General features: G+C 40.3%; 2 protein-coding genes across 2 annotated transcripts; one reads left to right on the top strand and one right to left on the bottom strand.

The window, feature by feature from the left end:
- The first annotated feature begins 267 nt into the window (after positions 1–267).
- Positions 268–13,745, top strand: LOC115007545 (UPF0687 protein C20orf27 homolog). Its single transcript, XM_029430474.1, has 6 exons — positions 268–544; positions 1,670–1,736; positions 2,636–2,772; positions 3,923–4,076; positions 11,019–11,144; positions 12,113–13,745. The coding sequence occupies exons 2-6, from the start codon at positions 1,718–1,720 to the stop codon at positions 12,211–12,213; spliced, it is 537 nt and encodes a 178-aa protein (XP_029286334.1). The 5' UTR covers positions 268–544; positions 1,670–1,717; the 3' UTR covers positions 12,214–13,745.
- A 145-nt stretch (positions 13,746–13,890) lies between these two features.
- On the bottom strand, positions 13,891–22,629 carry LOC115007994 (E3 ubiquitin-protein ligase TRIM39-like). Its single transcript, XM_029431204.1, has 10 exons — positions 22,109–22,629; positions 19,227–19,296; positions 18,375–18,470; positions 17,774–17,863; positions 17,526–17,669; positions 17,213–17,360; positions 16,837–16,881; positions 16,700–16,726; positions 16,408–16,583; positions 13,891–15,540 (listed from the first exon to the last, which is right to left on the bottom strand). Exons 1-10 carry the CDS (start codon positions 22,627–22,629, stop codon positions 15,178–15,180), a joined length of 1,680 nt encoding a protein of 559 aa, XP_029287064.1. The 3' UTR covers positions 13,891–15,177.
- Between the last annotated feature and the right edge of the window lie 339 nt (positions 22,630–22,968).

Consider the following 22,968-nt stretch of genomic DNA (forward strand, 5'->3'; position numbering starts at 1 on the left):
AGCGCCAACCGTTTTTGACATGGTAACTTACCGACTGTATTCATGTTAAACTCTTACATTATATTTCTTTGTTAGCATAACAAGAATGTCAAAGCCTAGCAGCTGAACATAATAAATGAAAGTCAGGAAACGTACCTGAATCTGACAAAGAGTGTGAGCTGGAATGTGTCCAGAGGATAGCCCGGGAACAAGTCACACATAGGGAGTCACCTACTTTATACAGTCTATGGGAGTCACCTCTGCTAGAAACAGCCATTGGGTGTAGCTTTTACACATGCAGTCTGTAATGTACGACTACAGCTGCTAGCTACAGCGACGCAGACGCAAAGCGCGTGTCCGCTGATGAGGCACACGCCCTCGCGCATGAAGCAAGTCTGTAACGCAGAGCCATTTCACCTGCAGCGCTTCAGTGGGACAGATAGGACAGATAGGACAGAGCCTCCGAGGGACAAACCATGGATGTGTAAAGAGAACTACCGACATGTCTTCGCTGCTGTTATGGATGTAGAGAGGCTCTTCACGTCCAGCTCATCTGCACCGAGCGGTACTGATTTCACTGTTATTTGTCTTGAGGAGGGCTGCTGCAGGGGGCTATAGTGATGGGCGAGTGTCTGTGTTTTGACCGGTCGACACACTTTCATTGAACTTATTTATACGTGCGTACTAATTGTAACATGATGCCTTCATGCGGCTGCAGAGGGTCATGTGTTCATGTGTGTACAGGTGAGAGAGAGAGAGAGAGGGGGGGGTGCTCATATAAACAGGGTGTTGCCTTCTCTCGTCTCACTGCAGTTACGACACATCATCCCCACCTATATGATGACGGTGTTTGTGGGCCCTAACTTTAGCCCAAGAGATTTAAAAATGTTGTTACTATGATGTCTGTTCAATGTCCGTCAGCTGCACTCTGTCCTCTATCTGATCACTGTAGGAGTACATGGCGATGCTATGGTAGTCAGTAATTCAGTTTGCGATGACTTAACATGTTCATAAATATATTATATGAAAAATCTGGATAAGAATGTATTATTGCAGATTCCCATATGCTGAGTGTAGGTCCTTAGAGGAATGTGATTTATTTCTTACATTATATATATTTTTTAAGCTATTTTTATTTCTACTAAAATATTAGTCCATATGAAAACAATTGCAAACATGCACCTGTATCATTTTTTTTACTGTTTCAACAAATCAATATTTTACAGAACTCTGTGTCAAAAAGGCAAAACATGATGTTGTAAGATTTTAAAATGTAGTATTAAATGAAAGGTGTTTTGGATTGTACAGAGGTTTGTATTTTCTGTTCAGTGTGTACAGTGGAGTAGAGTGGAGGCTTTTATGCCAAAACAATGACAATCTACATATTTTATCGTATTTATCCGGCAATCATCATTCAATACTGCTTAGAAATGTAATACAATAGAAAAACACATGGGACCACATGTAAAGGCAGAAGTTCTATGTGTCCAAAGAGACAGGTGCTGTCCTGATCTCTCTCACACATCTCTGTCTCTGACAGACAGTACTGGAGAAGAGTCTCTGAAGGTGTCCACGGTGCAGCACTCTGCTGTACATACAAAGTGTTTGATCAACGTTTCAGATGATGGAGCCATGAGATTTCCACATCTCCTAACACGCATGACCCTGTCTCTGTCTGTTGTCCTCGTAGTGGGGAGGTCAGTGATGACATCTCTACCCAGTTCCTAACCACATCACCATGGCAACGGGAAGAAAAGGTGAGTTAGACCCTGTCCTTCACACAGGACTGTCTGTAACCTGGCTGCTGGACTTTCTCACTGCTAACTTCTGTTTCTCTGTAACTCACGTTGAAAATATAGACATGCATTGAAAATGAACATTTATATGAGATATAATTATTTTTTGTTTAATTTCCCATCACTTGAGACTTTGTGTAGTTTGTTGACAAACATAATCCAGTGTAAAAGTACTGAACATCAGTGTGTGAGTAGCCTCTTTCTGTCAGACGTCCAGCACTGGGCAACACTTCCCTTTAGCACTACTACACAAATACACAACTACATGTTCTCAGCTCATTGTCACTACAACACATCCACCGTGAGTGAACACTAATGGTAATTTGTCTCATACTTTGTCTTCTTATTCGTATATGCTCATCTAATCTTTGTCCCACTTAAAGAGACAGATAGCGAAGTACACTCTGGTCCTCCTACCACCTTGACACTGTTCTTTTGTATCAGCTGGGTTTGCGTAGTTGTATAGCCGTTGTCAGTAAACAGAGCCACACACTAGGGTGGCTATATAATCTTTTGTGTGTTCTCCATACTTTGAACGTCATTGCAGACTGCTTGACACTCTGTATCGTTGTTCCTTCTTGCAAGAATAAAGCGCTCACTTCTTTAACCAAGTATCTTTATTTCAGTATAATATATTTACTTCTCACCACCCTTTAGTTTAGTTTGTATCGGCTGAATTCCACGACAACACTCACAGATCTGTAGACGGGTCCCAGTGGTGTTGTCCAGTAGGAAGTAGCGATGCTGTTAACTCCCTCCTGCTCTCCTTCATCTTCTCTTCCCGGCTTCACAGGGACAACTAGACGTGTTGTTGTATTTATCCATTCATTTAAATCTCATTTCCGTCTATTTGTCACCAGGATCTACCTCGAAGGCCGGTGGGGTGCATTTCCCTGACGACGACGAGCCTCCCGGCTCTCCAACACGGAGAGACGACGAGGCAAACCTCAGTACTCTCATCGCTGTGCTCGAGAAGGATGGAAGCTACCTGGTCAAGGTGTGTGTGTGTTTGCAGCTATAATAGATATTTTAATAATAACAAAGTGAAATATGTGTCTAGTAGGTGAGTGATCAGCTGATGGTGCAGCTCCCTCGTCTTTACGGAGCCTCCTGACTCTCAGCTCAGTGTTTTTTGTCTGTCTGCAGCTTCACTGTTCTGCTTCACTATCAGCGCTCTCACAGGACTGTAGTTTTCAAGTGCTCATGTTGCTCTGTAACTCCTGGTGTCTGAATATGCTAACAGCTTTACCATATATACCAGTTATTGCAGTTTAAACAGTGCACATAAATACAGTTTTCATGTGAAGCCGCTTTAAAGTTGAAAATAAATCCCTTTATTCCACTGTGATTGACAGGTCACACACATAATGTATCTTCTTATTTCAGCTCTTCATTGAAGCTTTATCATTCATACAAAATGTTGTTGTGGATGCACCCGTTCATCAAAGGGCGATGTGTATGAAATGATGCACGAGACATTAAGAATATCATGAATACAAAGATCATTAATAGTTGTCATAGTTTTTGGCTGCACAGCATGTGTTTGTGAGGACTGATGACCTGGCAGCATGCTGCTTGCTATGGGGTTAAGCCCAACCAATATATTAGCCTATAAGCTAATAAAAGATCAATATACTGTACATATTGGCAGATAAGTAACATGAAATATCAGCACTCAAGATACCAAGTTATGCTTAATTTTCAACTTCAAAGAGTCCTGTTTAGCATATATCTTATTCATAATTCTTAGGGGAGAAAAACTAATTCATCTGGACCTTGTCAAAAATGCTTCTTAATGTTATGTGTTAATATAAAAAAAGAAGAGGCCAATATATAATAATATATTATTTAAACTATTAAATACCTCTTTAGGTATTGGCCTCAGAGATCCAGTTTGGTCTTGTAAAGTTTTGAGGTATTGTATTTTTGACGCTTTATACCTTTTCATCTGGCCGCTGTAGTGACAGTGTGTCCGACAGATCCACAACGTGTGGTAAGCTCATGAAACATGTTGCGTTGCTGCAGATGAAGTGAGCCATATATGTGGAGTAGTTCTCTTTTGTGCCACCTGGTTCAGATTTAACTATATAAAGCCTCTCTCTCCCTTCCTCCCACTCCAAATGTTCTCCTTTACTCTTTGTCTCCAGGCTGGTTTCCTGAGGAGCCACCACTGTTATGAGATTGTCTTCACCGTCCCAGATGTCACCACGCTGGGCAAAGAGCTCTCCTGTCTTCCTTCCTCCTCTCCAAGCCGGAAGTTCCCCAGCCTCCGGGTCCATCGTATTACCTCCACACTGGAGGGTAAGTGAGGCATCAGTACAGAACCCTTTAATGCTGCAGGACTTGTGTGGGCCAACCAGGAAGTCATAGTTAGGATGGTGACATCATTATTCAATGAACTACATTTATGTATAATAACCTTTTGGTATGTATGGTATTACAGACAGCTTGTCAGGACCTTTACACACATTTTTAACCGCAGTGACACAGAGCAGTCCACACATTATTTGTATTTGTGAGACAGATGTATTTCCATAACTATGTGTCCCTTTGTCTTTATTTATTTAAAGAAAAATACAAAATTCAGGCTCAAATTGAAAATATAATGGAATATAAAGTAGTAAGGCTCTCAGTCATGCTGTGTTACTTTTCAAATATTTATTGCTTTTCAAATATTCATCAAATATATTTGTAGATCATTGAATGTTCTCCCTGCTGAGTCATGATTTCCCCTTCTGTCCTCTTTTGTGTCTTTTGTTTGAGGCAGTAACCTCATTAAATCAGCATGTGAAACCTCTTCACCTCAATGATACATTCATTCATTTTAATACATTTATAAACCCCTGAACTTTAATACCTCACATGTGTTTCAGCAAGAATTTGCTCATGTTCAAAACCTTCTGCACGATCATATCATATACCACATATCTGTGTTCTCTAAGAAGTCGAGAATGAAGTCGTATTTTAATGAGAATAAAGTCACAATTTTTTAAGAGAAACTCACTATGTGTGGCTTATTGTCCACACACGTTAACTTCACCACCTCAGATAAAGTGCAGCTCACATCATTTTCTCAGAGGGCGCCCACACCGTGACACAGAGCTGCAGGTCAGAGGTCAAAATCACTGGAGGCACTGGAGCATGCACATATGCTATGATGTTATGAATTAATTCTCAAAATCAGATTATTTCTACCAGTAGCTCTAAAACTCTGTCATTGTTGCCGAACTTGAATTGCTTCTTTTTGGTTTATCTTATACTCTCTTTAATTAGAGCAGCTTCAGGACTCCTCCTCGTTTTATTGCGGTTCTTCAAAGTGATAGTCCTCTGCTACTGTCATGTTTATATTGCACGTGTTCTAAATATTGTCCCCTGAAGTCCCCGGCTGTGCAGGCTGCGCATGTATTTACTGCACATTCAGGACAGTGGATAAGACTATGGAGACTGACTTTAACACAGATGACAGTGTGGACTCAGTAGAATTAAACTAATGCAGGTCCCCCTGCAACACACGGCTTTGCACACTCGCATACATGCACGCACATGTCATGAAGATGTAGAATACACACACACACACACACACACACACACACACACACACACACACATTGACCCCTGCATTATGTTTAACGCAGGGTTTCTTCTTCAGTCAACACACAGCCCATAACCTCACCAGTGGTGGGGCTAAAAATGAGTCTGACGGCCATTCAAAGGTTTAGACACCGCTGCTAGCAGGACAAAAGGTTGATACAGCCTGATGGAGCTGCTTATGAACGGAGCCTACCTCACTGTGTGCTTGTCCATCTCTCGCTCTACTACGATGCCAGACTGGCTGTGTGCAGTGTGTCTTTCATTAAATTAGTATTATTCTGAGTCTTTTCTCTAGTGGAGGAGACAGAAGTTAAAGCTAAGAGACAACATACACAGTGGCGGTTCTAGACCAATATCACTAGGGGGGCCAAGTGTTTTGTCAGAGGGGCACATTCAACCCAAGCTACATTCAACCCTGGACAAAAGAGACGAAGCCGTGTTCAAGCATTAAATATTTTTAGTTACATGAAGTATAAATAATAGCGCACAACAAAAACAATACCATGATTGGTAGGTTACAGTAACAGTATTCCAGTTAGACATTTCTTTCAGTATGCTACATTTACAATTTTCTTATATTACATTACTGAAAATGAAAATAATATAAAACAATATTGTTGACTTTAGCTCAACTTTATAAGCCTATTCGAGAGGGTGTCTGCATCCCAGTCTTTATTCCTCTCTAGGATTTCACATTACAGCAACTGTATTCTGCGGTTTTGGTGATTTCTGGCAAACCTGTAAACAAATGAGTCAAGAAAGGCATCATTTTTGGGGTTTAAAGCCTGGATGCTATTCATTATGTCACAGTTTGTCTTTGTTAAGCTCAATAAGCATCAGATCAATGAGAGGGTAGATAATGGTTGTACGAAACCCATCTTTATCTCGTTCTGACTCTCTGACCAACAGTAGTCAGGACATAGTGTTCACTGAGTGTAGAGCTTAGCCTTTTTTGTCGTTTTGCAGCTGGCAGTATTGCATCACATTGGTCAGAAATGTTTAACACTTCAACCCACAAGTTATCAAAAAATGACTCCTGCCTGAAGTCATTCAATGTCTGAACTAAAGTGTCAATTAAATCAACAGCTTTTGAAATGTCAAGTGATGAAGACTGTAGCATATCGGAGATAAGTTTTGTTTCTCCAAACACTTTACGGAATGTAACAAGATGCACAATGACTTCAAGATCTATCTGTGCTAGCAGACCTCGAGCCTCAACAGATCTTTCACCCTTACGTTCTTGGGCTATCTCTTGTAGTATTCGCTTAAGGGCAGGAATTCTATCCATAATGTTTCGTAGAGCTATAAATCGACATGCCCAACGAGTGTCACTTAATCGCTGGAGTTCTCTTGGTGCACCTTCAAATATCTCTCTTTGTATAGTTAGCCATTTAAGATGGACATATGACCCAGATGTGAACACGTATAGTTTTACTAGTAAGGAGAAGAACTCCCCTGCCTCCGGGACAGCTTTGACTGTATCTACTAAAACCAAATTTAGACAGTGAGCATTGCAATGGATGTAAAAGGCATATTTTGCAAGTTCTTTCATTCTAGCCTGGACCCCAGAATGCTTACCGCTCATGACTGCAGCACTGTCATATGATTGGCCTACAAGGTTCTTTTTGTATTCTAGACCATGACTTTCCAATATGAGGACTATTTTCTCAGTAAACCCTGCTGCATCTAGCTTCTCAGCAGATTCTAAATGGAGAAAACTCTCCTTGATAGTGCCATTGTAGTAGTACCTTAGTACTAGAGAGATCTGCTCCTTTTTCTTTACATCTTTTGTTTCATCTGCCATGATGCTGAAGACTTCACTGTTTTTCACTTCTTCTGTAATTTCAGTTCGAACCATGTCTGCCAAACAATCCAGAACTTCATTCTGAATGATTTTGCTTGTGTACTTTGCATTATGACAGGAGGTCAACCTTTCTTTAACAGCTTTGTCGTGGTTAGCAATTGTCTCTAAAATTGCCTTGAAGTTCCCTTTATTATCCGAGTCTGCAGACTCATTGTGACCTCTTTGAGCCATGTTTTGTGTAGCAGTTAGTAGCAATACTTCCGCTATTGTTTTTATATATTCCCTATTTTCTCGAACCTGTCTGTTATGTTCCTTGTTTAGGACATTTAAAAGTGTTGTGTTAGTTGCTGCAGCTCTCTGATAATCCCTCCATGTAACCATTGCTTGTTTGTGCCGCTCAGACCTGGCATGTTTTGCAAACCCCCCTCTTTGTAGGTTGCCTTCTTCCATTTTTTGAATCCCAATTGTGAGTCAAATACAGTCTCTGTGCAATTAGGGGGACTAAAATGTCTTCAGGCGTAACAATACGCAGAGTCCGACAGTTTAGAATACTCAAGCCAGGGGTGAATGTTGTACCAGGCCGCCTTGAAACTCCTTCTTCTGTCCCCCATCAAGGTCTGTGGAAACAGTTTCACATTTGGCTGCATCGGTGGGTCTTCTTTACATTTGCTCAGATCTGTGGAGAAAGACAAACCAAAATATATATATCTTACATAAAACAGGGACATGTCAGGTGTCTGTTTGTAGGCGTCTGTCCGTACATACCCCCAAAATCTAGAACACTGACATCACAACTGAAATAACATTTTAGAACACCCTCACAATAGAACTCTGACATTATCTATGTGTATTATTACTACACACTTCTACAAGGACATACCATATAAAGTATAATTACACTGCTTTAGAAGCAGCCACATGTTTTTTCAACCTCACAAACCTGATGGTCCAATGCTTGTAGATGCACATGGATCTTCTGTCTGCGTCTCACACTCTGCTTGTATGTCACCCTCAGCCTCACTCTCTGGATCTTTATCTGTCTTTCTTCCCTGCTCTGTGCCCTCACTTTGGAAACCAATCTCTTCAAAGATCAAATCCTCTGGCTCTCTTTCTGTAGCGCTCTCAACTTCTGGACGTTTCTCCTCAGCTTTTTCAACACCTGGATCATCTGGCTCTGTCTCAATGTCTGCCTCGTCATTTTTGTTTTTCTTTTGGGGGCAGAAATAGGACATAATGTCCTTTTTTCTCTTCATGTTGAACTATGGACAACAAATAATGGAGAGAAACACATAACACTTAAAGAACCCAAAATATAAATAAAGTTATATCGATTTGTATTGGTGTAGCCTTTGCACTTATTTAAAAACTAAAACGTTACAACTACATCTAGCAAAACCGATGGAAACTAGTTATTAGGGATGGGCACAAGTAGTTACTTCCAAGGTCGAGGGCTCGCATTAATTCCTTCTAAATCTATTTTTAGAATGCAACAAATCTGTCTGCTGGAATAAGGATGCACAGCAATATTGTCTACCAAACGCTTAATGCTTATTCTCAATCAAAACAGTCACAGTTACCATATAATATTAACAATTTATTTTTCACTACATCAAAAGACTTCACACAATTTACTTAACATGTAGCCTAGCGGTAACAGTAAAAAAAATAAAATAAAAACGTAGCCTACATAAAAAAAACTAAAACCTGAGTACCCTTGTTCACCAATGGAGTTCATTTAAAACGAGTACTACTCGAGGAATAAATTACTAGCACTCATCCTTACTAATAATATATAGCTAGCTAGCTAGCAAGCCGTCAACTCAGGCTAACGTTAACGTCTGGCTGGCTGCTATTAAGTGAACTAACAGTCAACAACAACATTTCTTGACCTGAAGTCTTACCTTGTAACAATCACACAAATAAAATAGTTTTGCTCACCTTTAATTCTTCATGGTTCTTGCTTCTTCTTCTAGTCAGGTAATTGGTAGGTTGGAATCGCTCGCGCTTCAGCCATGTGTCAGCCAGCAAGCCTTAGGCTTTCGCGTCAGCGCCATATCCTCACAAAATCAAATCAGTAGCCTACTTTTTATTATTGTACAATCTTCGTTCGTAGGGGGGGGCCACAGGTGGGTCCAGGCTCTGTGTTAGGGGGGCACTGACCCCTCTTGCCCCCCCCCCAGAACCGCCATTGAACATACAACATACTCATACCCTCACACACACACAGGGTAATATGAGCTGACCTCCGGGGTTTCAGACTACACTTGCAGGTTAACGGTCAGATTACTGCACTGATCAATGGTCACCAATGTTTTACTTGTTACAAAATGCTCCTACACATATCTCTCTTTTACCCTTAATATCTTTGTAGTTTTTTGCCATGCTAGTGTCATTGCCTTAGGAATGGTCAGTCAGGCCACCACTTTGGTCCAAACTGAAATATCTATCAGACAGGTAGAGTGTACCAAGGAGGAGGAGGAGGTAGAGGATGAAGACTTCTGCCGTTAGTGATCCCAGGCTTTCCTCTAGCACCACCAGTAGGTTAACATTTTTGTCTTTTAGTGAAATGTCTTGACATGAAGAGATATCCATGGTGCCCACAGGATAAATCATGGTGGTCCCCTGACTTTTCCCCTAGCCAGCAGGTCAAACTTACACTGTGAAAAAGTATTAGATGGATTGGCACACATTTGTACAGATATCCATGATTCCCAGACAATTCATCCTAAGGACTTTGGTGATCCCAGACTTTTCATCTAGCGCTATCATCTGGTTAACCTTTGAATTTTCCAAATACTTTGCTTTAGAGTGAACGATCGTCCAGGCTGATATATCTGCTGATTATTGTATATTATTTATTTTATAAACTGCAGAACAGAAATGGTAACCTCGGTTTGAGATATCATTTAAAAAGCTGTGCATTGTTGGTCCATTTTCAGTATCGGCCTCAGAAATCCAGTATGCACTATACTTTGCCACGGCTGTATAGTCTTTGCGTGTATGTATATCAGAGACAGATATCTTTGTGTTAATTAGAAAATGTTAGCATGCTAACACGTTAAACTACGATAGTGAACATGGTTAACATGTACTTGCCTTTTAGCGTTGCACTGTGTCTATGTACAGCCTCACAGAGCTGCTAGTGTGGCTGCTTTCTTCATGCTACCTGAGTACAGTATACAGCACCACTGAGTTTGTGCTCCAGGTGCATTGTGGGTTTATAAGACACTGTTAAGTACATCCTGCAGCCTCACTGAGCTCCACTAAACAACTGCAACTCTGGGTTTTACCATGGAGAGTTTCTTTCATCACTATTTCATCAGCAACAGCTGCCACACTGTCAAAGCATCAAGGGAGACGTAGTTCAATGTGTTGAATGCAGAATGTGTTGATAAAACAATCTTTCTAGTACAATACTAGCTCTCCATTTCAGCCTTTTAAGAAGATGAAGAAGATGTCTGTGAGAAGCCTCTGAGTTACAGAAGCCAGTGGGACTGCCACTCTCTCAAAGTCCCCAAATGTGTAGGTACCATGCAGCTCAGCAGACACCAATGTCTGAAAGTACATCTGAAGCACAGGTAGAAAATAAAACCCTACACTACAGCACTACAGCACTCTGCAGAGTGTATAAAGAACATTACTGTCCCTGACTTCCTCTCTTCCTCTACTTCACTCTTTCTACTGCACATAAACCAGTCGTGCGCCCCTGACTGGCTGGATTAAACTCTTTCCATGCAATGGAATTGAGCGGGTTACACAAAAGTACAAGTAGAAATGTAAATAGTGTAAGTAAATGTAAATAGTGTAAGTAAATGTAAATGTTGATGAAGCCTCTCCCTCTCTCAAAGGAGGAGTGAAGGTAACATGTGAGTACAGGACTCACCAGGAGGGGGTGCTGCAGGAGGAGCTCACTCTGGCGACCAGAGGGAGAAAAGGCAGCCAACTGAAGGTCACCTTCCAGGCCAGGGTCATTGGTAGGTGCTAACACACACACACACACACACACACACACACACACACACACACACACACACACACACACACACACTAAAGCTGTGTATAATAACACACAGCAGAATGTTACAGATTTTATTTTATTTTATTATGTAGCTGTTTCACCATCACCTTCAAACAGTTGCCCGTTTACTGCCAAAGGCGGTGCAGTTAAGGCTCAGGTCTGAGGTTGCTCTGAAAAGTAGCTTTGAGGATTCTGCAGAACTATTGCACACATACAGTATGAACTTTAACATTGTTCTCTTGTGTTATGTGGTACTGTAGTGATGGTTGAAGCATATGAAAATGAGCAGGAGGTTGGGTGAGCAGCAGGAACAGTGTAAATAATAAAGTGAATCAGTTTCAGGCTGCTGATGTTCATGCTGGCTCACTGGGACAGAGACGTATTTAAATGATATGTAACACCTGTGCTTTTCCTACTTCGACAAAATGTGTGCTGTAGAAAAAGGCCTGCAGAGAAGGGTGGAGTAAGATGTATGGCTGCAGGAATATGACAGGAGTCAGCTGGTCAGAGTGCGTGGAAAAGGCATGGGTAGGGTTGTAAGCAGCAACCGTACTTTTCTGCTTCGCCATGCAGAAACAAGAATGTAAATAAACTGGCGGCGCATTAGAGAGCCTAGCAAATGTATGTGTCAAAGTTCTCCATAGAAATGAATGGGAATGAATCCAGTGAGAGCTGGATGACTGAAGCAGGACTGTGCTTTAAACATCTTCTTTATGTAATGCATTGTGTTACAAATACATTAACAGCACATTTTATAGTCACCTGGGAAACCAACCTCTGACTTCAGACAAACCAAAAAAAGATAAAGACTAAAATGCAGCCTGCTTATTTCTTTGGTATAAGCACCATAATGTACGCAGCAGTGTCCGGATATACAAAGTGTAACACCAATACCTCTCTTCATCTTCATCTGCCTCTCTCCAGACCCACATCACGGGACCCCCATGCTGCTGGAGGGGGTGAGGTGTCTGGGTGCTCGGAAAGACGGCCACACAAAGCGCAGCAGCGACCATGAGAGGATTTGATGGAAAGATGCACTCATATCATGAATATGTATCTATAACAGTGTTATTGAGAGAGGTGTAATGTGGAAACAACAGCATGTAGTCCCAAAATTAGAAACAGCTTTATTTGACTGGGAAATAATGTCTACCAGGCTTTGTTCTGTTATTGTGGTATTCCAAAATGTTTGTTGGAAAATAACAGGTCGAACTAATACTGTGGTCAGAATGGTCATATAAGATAAGTTCTGATCATGAGGCAAAAAGCTACAAATACCAACAGCATGCAGCTCTGGGAGACATTAGACAACCAACTTAGAAAGCCATGAGCCTCTGCTGTCGGAGGTACAGTGAACCAGCACTCATCACTAGCCAGCTTACACATTACACACACACGCATACGCACTACAATATATATACTGTATATATAAATAAATAAATAAACTATATATCATTATATATATATGTATATATATACACAGTATATATAAATATATATATAATATATATATATTTATATATACACAGTATATATAAATATACTATATAGTGTGCGATGACACTTTACTATCTTGATGGTATGTTACTCCTGTATTTCTAAGTAGCCATAAATAAATAGAGAGGAGAGCATGAGGATTTCCCATATAACCACACTGTCTGTTGTATGTATTTTAACTGTGGCTAGGAATTTAAATGATAAAGTATTAAGCAGCACAATACTATTTAAATATTTGAATGTGTCAGCAGAAAGTGTCTTTTAAGACCAGAAAATATGAATTGTTGACTATCTGTGGTGTAGAACAGAATCTGAAACAAAAACAGTTGATCTCTGATTAAGCAGTAAATGTCATTTTTTATTATTATTATTGTTATTATTATTATTGTTATTATTATTATTATTATTATGTTATCTTTTACAAATAAGGAGTAATTTGCGTTTTCTGTTTTGTAAAAACATTTAATTGCCTTAAGCATCTTTTCTGCATAGCCTTCTTCATGTGTATTATGACAGCTTACATCAGGGATACAATAATATGTCATATATGAGTTGTTTTAAATATACTGTTAATGGTCTAATAGAGCAATAGATTGCAGGTTTTCCTTATTTGCATGATTTACACTGTACTACACGAAGGGTAACCAAATGAACTGTTCAGGTTGGCTGAATGACCTTATAGCAACACAAGCTACATAAGCTGTAGGCTATTTATTACATTATAACTTCACTTTGTTACAGGAGTAGACAGAATTTTTGGTGTATTGTATGATTTGAATAACTCTAAGATAATGTGTGTATTTTTGGTATCAGCTCCATGCTAGCATTTTAGCATACACTGTGTTGATTAATAGACTCCATGCTAAGCCTTTAGCCTTTGTTGGAATGGAGCTCTACCAAAGACACATTATTGACCAAACCTTCTGAATACATTTCCTGTTTGGTTCAACATTGTTTCTTGTGGACGTGCGGCCTGCAGCGAGTGTTCAGACAGTCTGCCCATCACGACTTCATCATTTGTCTGTTTACCTGAAGTCAATAAAGCATCCTCTCACATGTATTCTGTACAAGGTCGTGCACTTTTCTGTTGCATCGGTGCTTATCCTTCCCGTGAACTCACAATGTATTGTAATGTAATGTAACATCATATGTAGGTAAAAGTATATGTACTGCTTCCTTAGTGCTACATTTTAAATACTAGCTCTTAAGAATAATGTACTCAATGGGGTAGTGTCAAAAGAGTATTAAATACTTAAAAAATCTTCCTTTAATTTACATTTTGAACAAATAAAAATGAATTATGGACACTTAAGTCAATTCAAGTCAAACTTTATTTGTATAGCACATTTAAAAACAACCGAAGTTGACCACAGTGCTGAAAAGACACAGAAAACAAATCAATACAGAGCAAACAGAAGAAAACTATTTTCATTTCATCTGGACTTTAAGAGTAAAGAGGGAAAAAAGAGCGACATCATCACTTCTGTAATCCATTACAGCATTCATGTTCCCTGTGCTCTTGACAACAGAACAAACGTCATGTCCACATGGCTTCACAATGTTCTGTGAATACTTGTGTTGTGACCAAAAAATCCAAAAATGAAAGTGAATGAAACAATGTGCCAGTTAAAAGCTGCTCAGACACACAGCTGTACACATTTAGAATTTTCTGTGGACAGTGAGCTGGAACAAAATTATTTTGGTATCTTTCTGTCAACCACACCGTAAAAATGCTGATCAGTAGGTTCAAATGAAGTGTCGCGTAAACTATTGCATGATATTCTAGTAAACACAATAATAATAACACGTTTTTAAAGTAGTGTCAAGTTAAAACTACAACATCATTTTGACTTTCACAAAGAGCCACATAAAGTAAGTCAATTATTTTCATGCCACTCACATGAGCCAGCAGGAAGTCTTTAAACAGGATTCTACAACACATGAAGCCTGAACAGTTTGGATGTTTGTGTTGAATGAGATGCTTGATTTGGATAAATGGTTTCCAGTATGTAGTTCTAATAATAACATGATGTTAGCATGCTATCTGTAGCCATGTATATAATATGCTGTGAACATGCTAATGCTAACTTGGCTTTGAACCTAAGTTCGGCGAAGGCTATCATTCATCACGTTATTGTAATAAGAATGTGCTGCTCGTGTGGATCCTGTTCTCCTCTTTACTTTTTATGTTGCCACTCAGCCTAAAAAACATTTTGTTGCCTTTGGTTTCAGCTGGATCTCTGGGCTCAAGTGTGTCTGAATACTTCTCATTTTTCAGTGCTAAATAGGGCCACACATGAAGATTCTGAATGTTCGAACAGAGGTCTAAAAGTATTAGACACCTAAAATAACCTGAGTAAACAAATGGCCTGCTCATGATCTACTCTATTGCAATGAAGGAATGAAGAGCAGATGCGATCAGATCTGTTGCAGAGGTGTTTGTTCCAACATGCATGAAGTATAAAGAAGTCCTCAACATGTTGGTTAACATTTCAATCTTCAACGGGGCAGATGATAAGTGGAGCCTCATTCCGTCCTGACTTATTAGTACAAGGGCTGAAGAACGCATGGATGTTGTCAGAAAAAAGATCTGTGAATGTGTAGATGAGTAATCTGGCCTCCACGTTGTAGAAGGACACCAGTCCCTTATCACAGTCCACATAGACTCCAATCCGGGACGGTCTGAGGTTGACTGTCAGGCTAGTTGAGGGTTCTGTTCGGAAGGCGAAGTCGGTCCGATCCCGCAGGCTCAGGAACCAGTAGCCATGGGCGGGGCTTACGCTGATTTTGCCCTTCCTATTGACGGAGCAGCTTGCCACTCCCAGGTCCCAGTCAGTCTTCGCTCCCACCTCCACCTGGAAGAGGGCAGTGCGGTAAGTTTACTGCCAACAGTGCAGGGTAAATCAATATTAAACTGAAATTAAATTACACTCTGACATCAGTTGAATCTGTTCATTAAGTTACTCAATATTAAAGCTGATACCCAAGAGCACTAGAAGTCAAATCATTGACACAGAAAAAGAAAAATAGAATTAAGTTTTTTGTTTTCATATATTTTATTCGATTCTATCAGTGAAAGAGATTCTTTCTGATGTTATCTGATTTAATGCCATCTTAACTGTTTCCTATGGAAAAGCCTTAGTTTTCTATCATATCAAAATAATCAACAATATCACCTAATTATGGTGGACCTACTGTACGTTTGTGTGCCTTGTGTGCACACTGTCATAACTACACACATGTATTTTCTCAGATGGTGCAAACTTGAGACAGTCAGGGGTCAGTACTGCGTGTACTGACCACTCCTCTCTCCCACTGTTTTATAGCTTCTTTTCAAAACTGTGTGTGTGTATATATATATATATATATATATATATATATATATATATATATATATATATATATATATATATACATACATATGTATATGTATATGTACAATATATACATATATTAATAATGAGAATAATGTTAATAATATTCTTATTGTGACATAACCTGGTCTGTCCAGATATAAGGAAGTGGTACTCTAACTGGAGAAGGAGAAATGTTTTTGTTTCTGTTCATATCTCTGTAATAAGCTCTTTTACAGTATATACACAAATAAATAAATAAATACGTATATATATATATATATATATATATATATTATAGCTCGCTATATTAGGCTTTGTGGCTGCTGGGGGCCCGCACATTAACATGTACACAGCTTCATATTGTACCTCCCAGTAATGGCGTCCTGAGCTGAAGCCCTGGCGGGCTAGCACACACACCACCCGGTCAAAGCGCTCAGGGTTGTCGGGTAGCGACTGATGGCGGTCCCCACATCGAACCTGCTTCCCATCTGCTGAGATGAGGAGACGGGGGTGGGCTGTGTTGGCATCTAAAATGATGTTGGCTGACAGATTGAGAGTGATGGTTTGGGATTAAACTACCAATGAAAATATATACAACAACTGAGTAAAGATGACAACAAACAAAAAAGGCAGAAATATTTTTTTGTTTAACGCATACCTGCATATTCTTGAACCCTCCTTATCTCTGCAAAGAAAGGAGAATATATTTACTTTCTTATTTATCTTGCCTCTTTTTTATTAAGTCATTGAAAAACATGAATACCATTTTGTGCTGTTAGATAATCAGAATCTTACTTGGGTTGGGCCTCGGTACAGTCTGGTCCGACGAGGATTGCTGGCCTGTTAAATATGGGAAAGTACATTTATTTAATACTACTGTTTGGATCTTGTACAGCTCAGCCTAAAGCGACATAAGAGACTTACAGTATTAGAGCTTGTAGAACAAACATGGAGCTACTGCTACAGTACAATTGGTCCATTTGGTTCGAAAGGCTTAGCAGAAAGATTCAAGAAGAATCCTTCCTTAGTCTTGATCTTAGATTGGAGTTTTAATTGCTTTTTTACTTTTTGTTGTAATGTTTCCCTTGAATTCAACATCTCTACTTGACTATCCATCTTATTTACTCTCTATTAATCATAATATTTACTCTTGGTTTGAATGAAGACTTACAGACTTCAGGGAGTTTCTGAATCTCTTCCTGAAAGCGCTCCATCATTTGATTGACAGTCCTGAGAATCCCCCCCGAGGTCAGCTCAGACACCACAGAGACAGAGGACCAGTCCTTAGCTTGTGGAGTGGTGGACAGGCTGGGGAACTTCTGCACACAGAAGAAATGTCAAAAACACACGTGGCTTCAACAGGCTTAAAGAAATACATCAGCTATTATAATCACTGCTGCCAAAACTTTGTACACCTGCATACTTATCACTACTGTATTGTTAGTTGTATCTCGTCTCACTCTATTCACTCATCCACATTGTACCTTGAAGAAGAGTATGTAGTCTTCAGACAGAGCCAGCTGGCTCACTGCTGTCCTCCTCTTCCTGAGCTCAGTGATCTCCTCCTGCAGCTCCGTCAGCAGGCCCTGAGCTCTGTGCTCAGCCGCTCGCCGACTCGTCTCCATCACCTGGGGGGAACAGATACCTCAAACACTGATCACAAGACTTATTTCAATGAAAACAGAACAGGCCTTGAGATTCTCTGCATACTTCCTGTGTCAGTGTTATTTACCTCCAAGACTTCAGCTTGACAGCGCTCCAAACTGGAGATCAGCTTAGAAAACACACAAACAGTTCCATGTGTCTCTCTCTCAGCAACAGCCTGCAGAGAAGATGAAGAGCTTTAAAATAATGTTCTATGATTAATATCAATTAACGTATACACTGTGGGTGCTGCTGTCTGTACCTTAAACTCACACACACTCACTTATGTTCAGGTGAAAAATAAATTTTGTTTATAGAAACAATATCAGTGCAAAGTGCTGTCTCTGTGCATCCAGCCCAATCATGAAAGCCTACTCTGCCCTCTGCCACAGAGACTTCTTGAATACTACCTCTTGGGGAAGCCGGAGTCAATTATGTACAAACAATAGAAGAAAGATGGGAAAAAGTGCATTCTGAGATTTTACTTAAAGCCATCATTGTTTGGAGGCTGTAAAACAAAAAGTAGGCTGTAAGAAAATCTGTTTAACATTATTTGTTTTTAAAGACATCTGTCCTGAGTGAGTGCTCTCCTCTCCAGTTGTAAGGACGGACAGCCTGGTGTGAATTAAACTCCTCTTAAGGGACTGAACCTGACAAAGGATCCACCTTCGTAAAGACTGAAAGCTCACCTGTATCTCTTGTAAGGAGTTGTGTATTTCCTCAACTTTCCTCTCTCTCTCACAGATGAGATCCGTCAACTCCACCTCTGCAATACCCAACTGGGACTGCAGAAGACAGAAAAACACACATTTGTTTTGGATGAACCTAACCTAACACTATAAACTAATAACCAGCATTATCCTAACCCTGAAGCCAGTCACATATTTAATGCCAGATGGAACTACACTATATGCTAACACAAGAGTGTGGGATACACAAGCTTTTAGAGATCAGAATGTCCATGGCTGCAAACAGAGAGAGCATAAGATGAGCAAAAACAACCTTTAAATAGGTCCTTATCTTTACTTAGCAATTTTACTTTACCAGTTCCTACGTTGCAAGACAGAACATATATTTGTATAGACATTACCAGCAAGAGCATGACTCTGAACCAAGCAGCAACCTCCTGGTCTGAAAGTGAAGCCAATGTGGAAGAGCCTTACACTTGCATTCTCTCTCATATCCAGCAGGGGGCGACTCCTCTGGTTACAAAAAGAAGTCCTATTGCATAGAAGTCTATGAGAAAATAACCGTACTTCTCAGTCTTCTTCGATACAGCATTAACATTTATTCAAGTGGTTATGGCTACTTACCATTTCTTAAAAATATAAATTAAAGCTGTACCACTAGACCACTAGGCCACCCTAGACAAATTAATGTTCTCACTGTTTCCCACCGGCCCTTTTTTATATAAAACTACTAGGTTACAAAGCATTGTCTGCTGTGTGTGTAGGAAACAGCACACACACACACACACACACACACACACACACACACACACACACACACACACACACACACACACGCACACACACACACACCTTCTTGATGTGCCACTCTCTTTTGGCAGGGATGACGTGGTGTCCTCGGTGCTCTGCTGTCTCCACACAGCTGTAGCAGACGCAGGTGTTATCAGTCTGACAGAAGAACTCGAGAGCTCTCAGGTGGATGGTACACACAGGCAGATTGTGGGAGGAGTCACTGGGACCGCTCAGAGTGTGCCTTTTGTAACATTAAAATCACTACATGAAAAATGTACATTTTTTATGGAAGTCATGTGAAGTCAAATCAATTCCGCTTTTACAATCACATGAAGTCCTGAGGTACTGAATTAAGTAACTAATATCCAACACACCCTTTTAACCTTTTTAATTGCGGTGTATTTAACTGTCACTGCTCTGCTCAGCCCTTTGAAGCCTGCCATATTGCGGCTTGCCGCTAATTCTGCCACCTTGTTGCCATATTAACCTGGTTATGTTGCTTCAGGGGGTTTGTGGAGTGAATTACGGTGTTTGTTTCTCATTCCCCCTCTGCGCCTCCTCCTGGGGGAAGTTCAGCTGACGAGTGGGGCTGACTGATGACGTCAGATCCTAGACCCCAAACGTTATTGCTGCACATATTCTACATTTACATTATAATATATTCCACATGAGTTGGAAATATCTTTAGTTGGATTTAAAAAAAGACATTGATATAGTGCTTTTCAACCGCAAGACAGAATTCCCCTATTCACACAGACAGAGGCAGTCAGCTCAGGAGAGATAACACACACATTCATACTCTGGGAGCAATTTGGGGTTCAGTATCTTGCTCTAGGACACTTCAACATGTTGAGTGCAGGGGCTGGGGAATTGAAGCACCCACCTTCCGCCTGGTGGACGACCACTCTACCTCCTGAGCCACAGCCACCACTGTGCTATTAAGGTTAAAAGAAGCACAAAAAAAACCTAAAGCTCAACAGTATATGAATATATGCGGCGGCCTTAAACCATTTTGTTGAAAGAGCTATGCCAAATCTTCTTTCCAGCTCCCTGGAATAAACTCAATAGGCACTGCACCCGACCTCCACACAACACTGAAGAAGCGCATCAGCAAAGACAACCCAACAATATCCAGAGCCTTCAGCATCTCAGGGCGAATCTCATCCAATCCTTATTCCCTGCAGCTGAGGAGCTTTTTTAATAACCTCAGAGACCTGCCAGGGATATTGGTGAGGCTTGAAAGTTTCTATCTTTGATGACTCCTGATGGTTGTATCAACAACAATACTTACATACGGCAATTTATGCCTATCAATACTTTGAACCAGAGATTATAAAACGACGAAGATGAACATTTCTGTAGATATTAAAGGTCCCCACAAGAATCCAGATGTTTTTGTGTATTCCTTGACCTTCTACTCATGCCAACATCCGGACAAAACCTGATACACTGATAGTCATGGCATTTACTGCTCATATTCATGTTCACCATGAGCAAGGGATGAACCCTTTTTATTTAATGATCCCATGACCTTTCCTCTAGCACCACCCTCAGAACAAATGTTACATATCACCCCCGATGGTAAGGTAAGGTTATAGAATTGGAAATTGAGCCGCCTTCTTGAGTTGCAGCCGCCCTGTCTGTTTAAATACACCTGTATTCTCCAGCACAGTCTGCCCGTCTTAGCTCTCTCTCTATCTGTACGCACTCTTGTCCCATAAATGCATGTTACTAACTCAGCACTCTGATTTTTGTGTCATCTGGCAGGTTGCCACGTTTATAGGTTGTGTCTGGATCATGACATCCTCCAGGTTCCATCTTTTTCATATATGTTCACATTATCATTTTTGTCATATGGATTGTCTATGTTGTAATTTTATTATGTTGTTTATTCTATACACACAAAATCTGTCCGTCCTGTGAGTCAGTCAGTCTCAGTCACTCTCCCTGAGGTTTCAAACATTTTTTCCTCCTGTTCGGTGTACCTTTGCAGTTCTAAAGCAGTGGGTGGGGATACTCAAATAGGGGGCAGTATGTTCTAATGAGCCTTCATGTGATAATAGTTTTTTTGGAATTTAGTATTTGTAACCCACAGAAGAACATCTTCAAATGTGTACCATGATCCAAGTATATTTCACAATCCACAAACATGTATATTATTTGTGTTGTGTAAAGTCATATCCACAAAAATACAGAGCAATTTGCTACTTACTTTGTAAACACATATTTAATTTCACATAAAACTGGTATAGGTTTACGTGTAAAGTGATATTTACGCATTTGAGTATCCATTTGTATACGTGAAAGGACTTTCACACATTTGTGGATCGCTTCCTGTTGGTTTGTGGGCCAGATGACATTTGTGATTTCCTTCCTATTTGTTCTCAGCTTTTTGTTCAATTCATAGATTTGCACAAAAAATTCACAAATGTGTGATGCTACACCAGAACCGCCGGGGCTGAGTGATCTGTTCCTGGGTCTAGTTTCTCGCATCACTTAATCATTTCACGTGTACAAATCACTTTACATGTAAACATTTGTATGTGATATTCAATTTTGTGTTTAGAGAGTAAATTATGTATATTGGCGAATCGCTCTGATTTAACGCAACACAAATAAATAAAATGCATATTTGTGGATAGTGAAATATTTCTGGATCATGGTGCAATATTGTGGATTGTCTTCTGTTGGTTCCAAAAATTAAAGTCCAATAAAAACTTCCATAGCTGAATGGCTTGTTGAATCCCATGTTTTCTGACCGAGGTAGCCCACAAAAACTGACTGGGTTGTCTTATTTACTCTAACATTATTATGCTCAAGATACCAAAATGTATTTGCACAAGCACTAAAAAGGGAGTTTTTCATGATATCTTTAAAGATGAGGTTAAATCCAATAAATTTTTAAAGTAGTCTAAGGAAGTCTAAGGAATGTAGTTTGGCACCTGCGGGGAGGTGAGTAGGGTGGAGGCGGATCGTGGTGCTCATTGTTGACTGGACTGGAGCTTTGAGGGTCATTGGGACAGGATAGGTTGGTGTGAGGCATCTCAGGAGACGACAGCCGCTGAAAACGAGTCATCATCTCAGCAAAGATGGTCTCTGGCATCTCCCCCGGCCTCTGGGGTGGAGAAAGGGCCAAGTGATGACAATGGTGCGGATGTGAGTTTGGATCCTCCACTCCTCCTCCACCTCTTCCATCCATTGGCACAGCGTTGGCTATCTGCTTGAATTGTTCAGTGATTTCCTTCAGGGTTCGGTTAATATGGAGCTCTGGTCGCTTGCGGAAGGACTCCTTACAGAGTGGACACTCGTAGAACTTGGTGCCCCGTCCTCCATCCCAGTAGGAGGAGATGCAGGCCTGGCAGAAGCTGTGGCCGCATGGAGTTGAGACTGGGTTGTTGAACACCTCCAGACAGATCGAGCAGGTGAACTGGTCTTCAGATAAAAAGGTTGCAGGCAGCTCCATAACCATCCAATGTTAAGCTGTATGAGAGATAGTGTTGCCATTAGAAATGAATAATTCAGGATTATATAAAACCATAACGACAGACATTCTTGATCTGCTAACTGTTGTGTTTTTGTTGAGAAAGAGACAAATATACATTAAACCTGATGCATAAAATGCAAATGTTCCTTACTTGCAGGCATTGTTAGAAACAAATCAAATAGTTTGTTATGGTAATGTAAAAATACTGTATAACCACATTTACACATATGAAGGTCCTAATTTCAGTCTACACTCACAATCTGAATGTATTTATGTATGCACTCATGTCCTCTCTATCTGTACTCACTCGTGTCCTCT

This window comes from Cottoperca gobio, chromosome 1, assembly GCF_900634415.1.
Source record: "Cottoperca gobio chromosome 1, fCotGob3.1, whole genome shotgun sequence".
NCBI classification, from domain to species: Eukaryota; Metazoa; Chordata; class Actinopteri; order Perciformes; family Bovichtidae; genus Cottoperca; species Cottoperca gobio.

Excerpts from the sequence above, each read along its gene's own strand:
- LOC115007545 (XM_029430474.1), top strand. Across the intron at positions 4,077-11,018 it reads TATTACCTCCACACTGGAGG|GAGGAGTGAAGGTAACATGT; the intron begins GTAAGTGAGGCA and ends CCTCTCTCAAAG. Across the intron at positions 11,145-12,112 it reads CTTCCAGGCCAGGGTCATTG|ACCCACATCACGGGACCCCC; the intron begins GTAGGTGCTAAC and ends GCCTCTCTCCAG.
- LOC115007994 (XM_029431204.1), bottom strand. The coding sequence starts at position 22,629 with ATGGAGCTGCCTGCAACCTTTTTATCTGAAGACCAGTTCACCTGCTCG. Across the intron at positions 18,471-19,226 it reads GAGAGTGGCACATCAAGAAG|TCCCAGTTGGGTATTGCAGA; the intron begins GTGTGTGTGTGT and ends TGTCTTCTGCAG. Across the intron at positions 17,361-17,525 it reads ACTACATACTCTTCTTCAAG|AAGTTCCCCAGCCTGTCCAC; the intron begins GTACAATGTGGA and ends TTCTGTGTGCAG.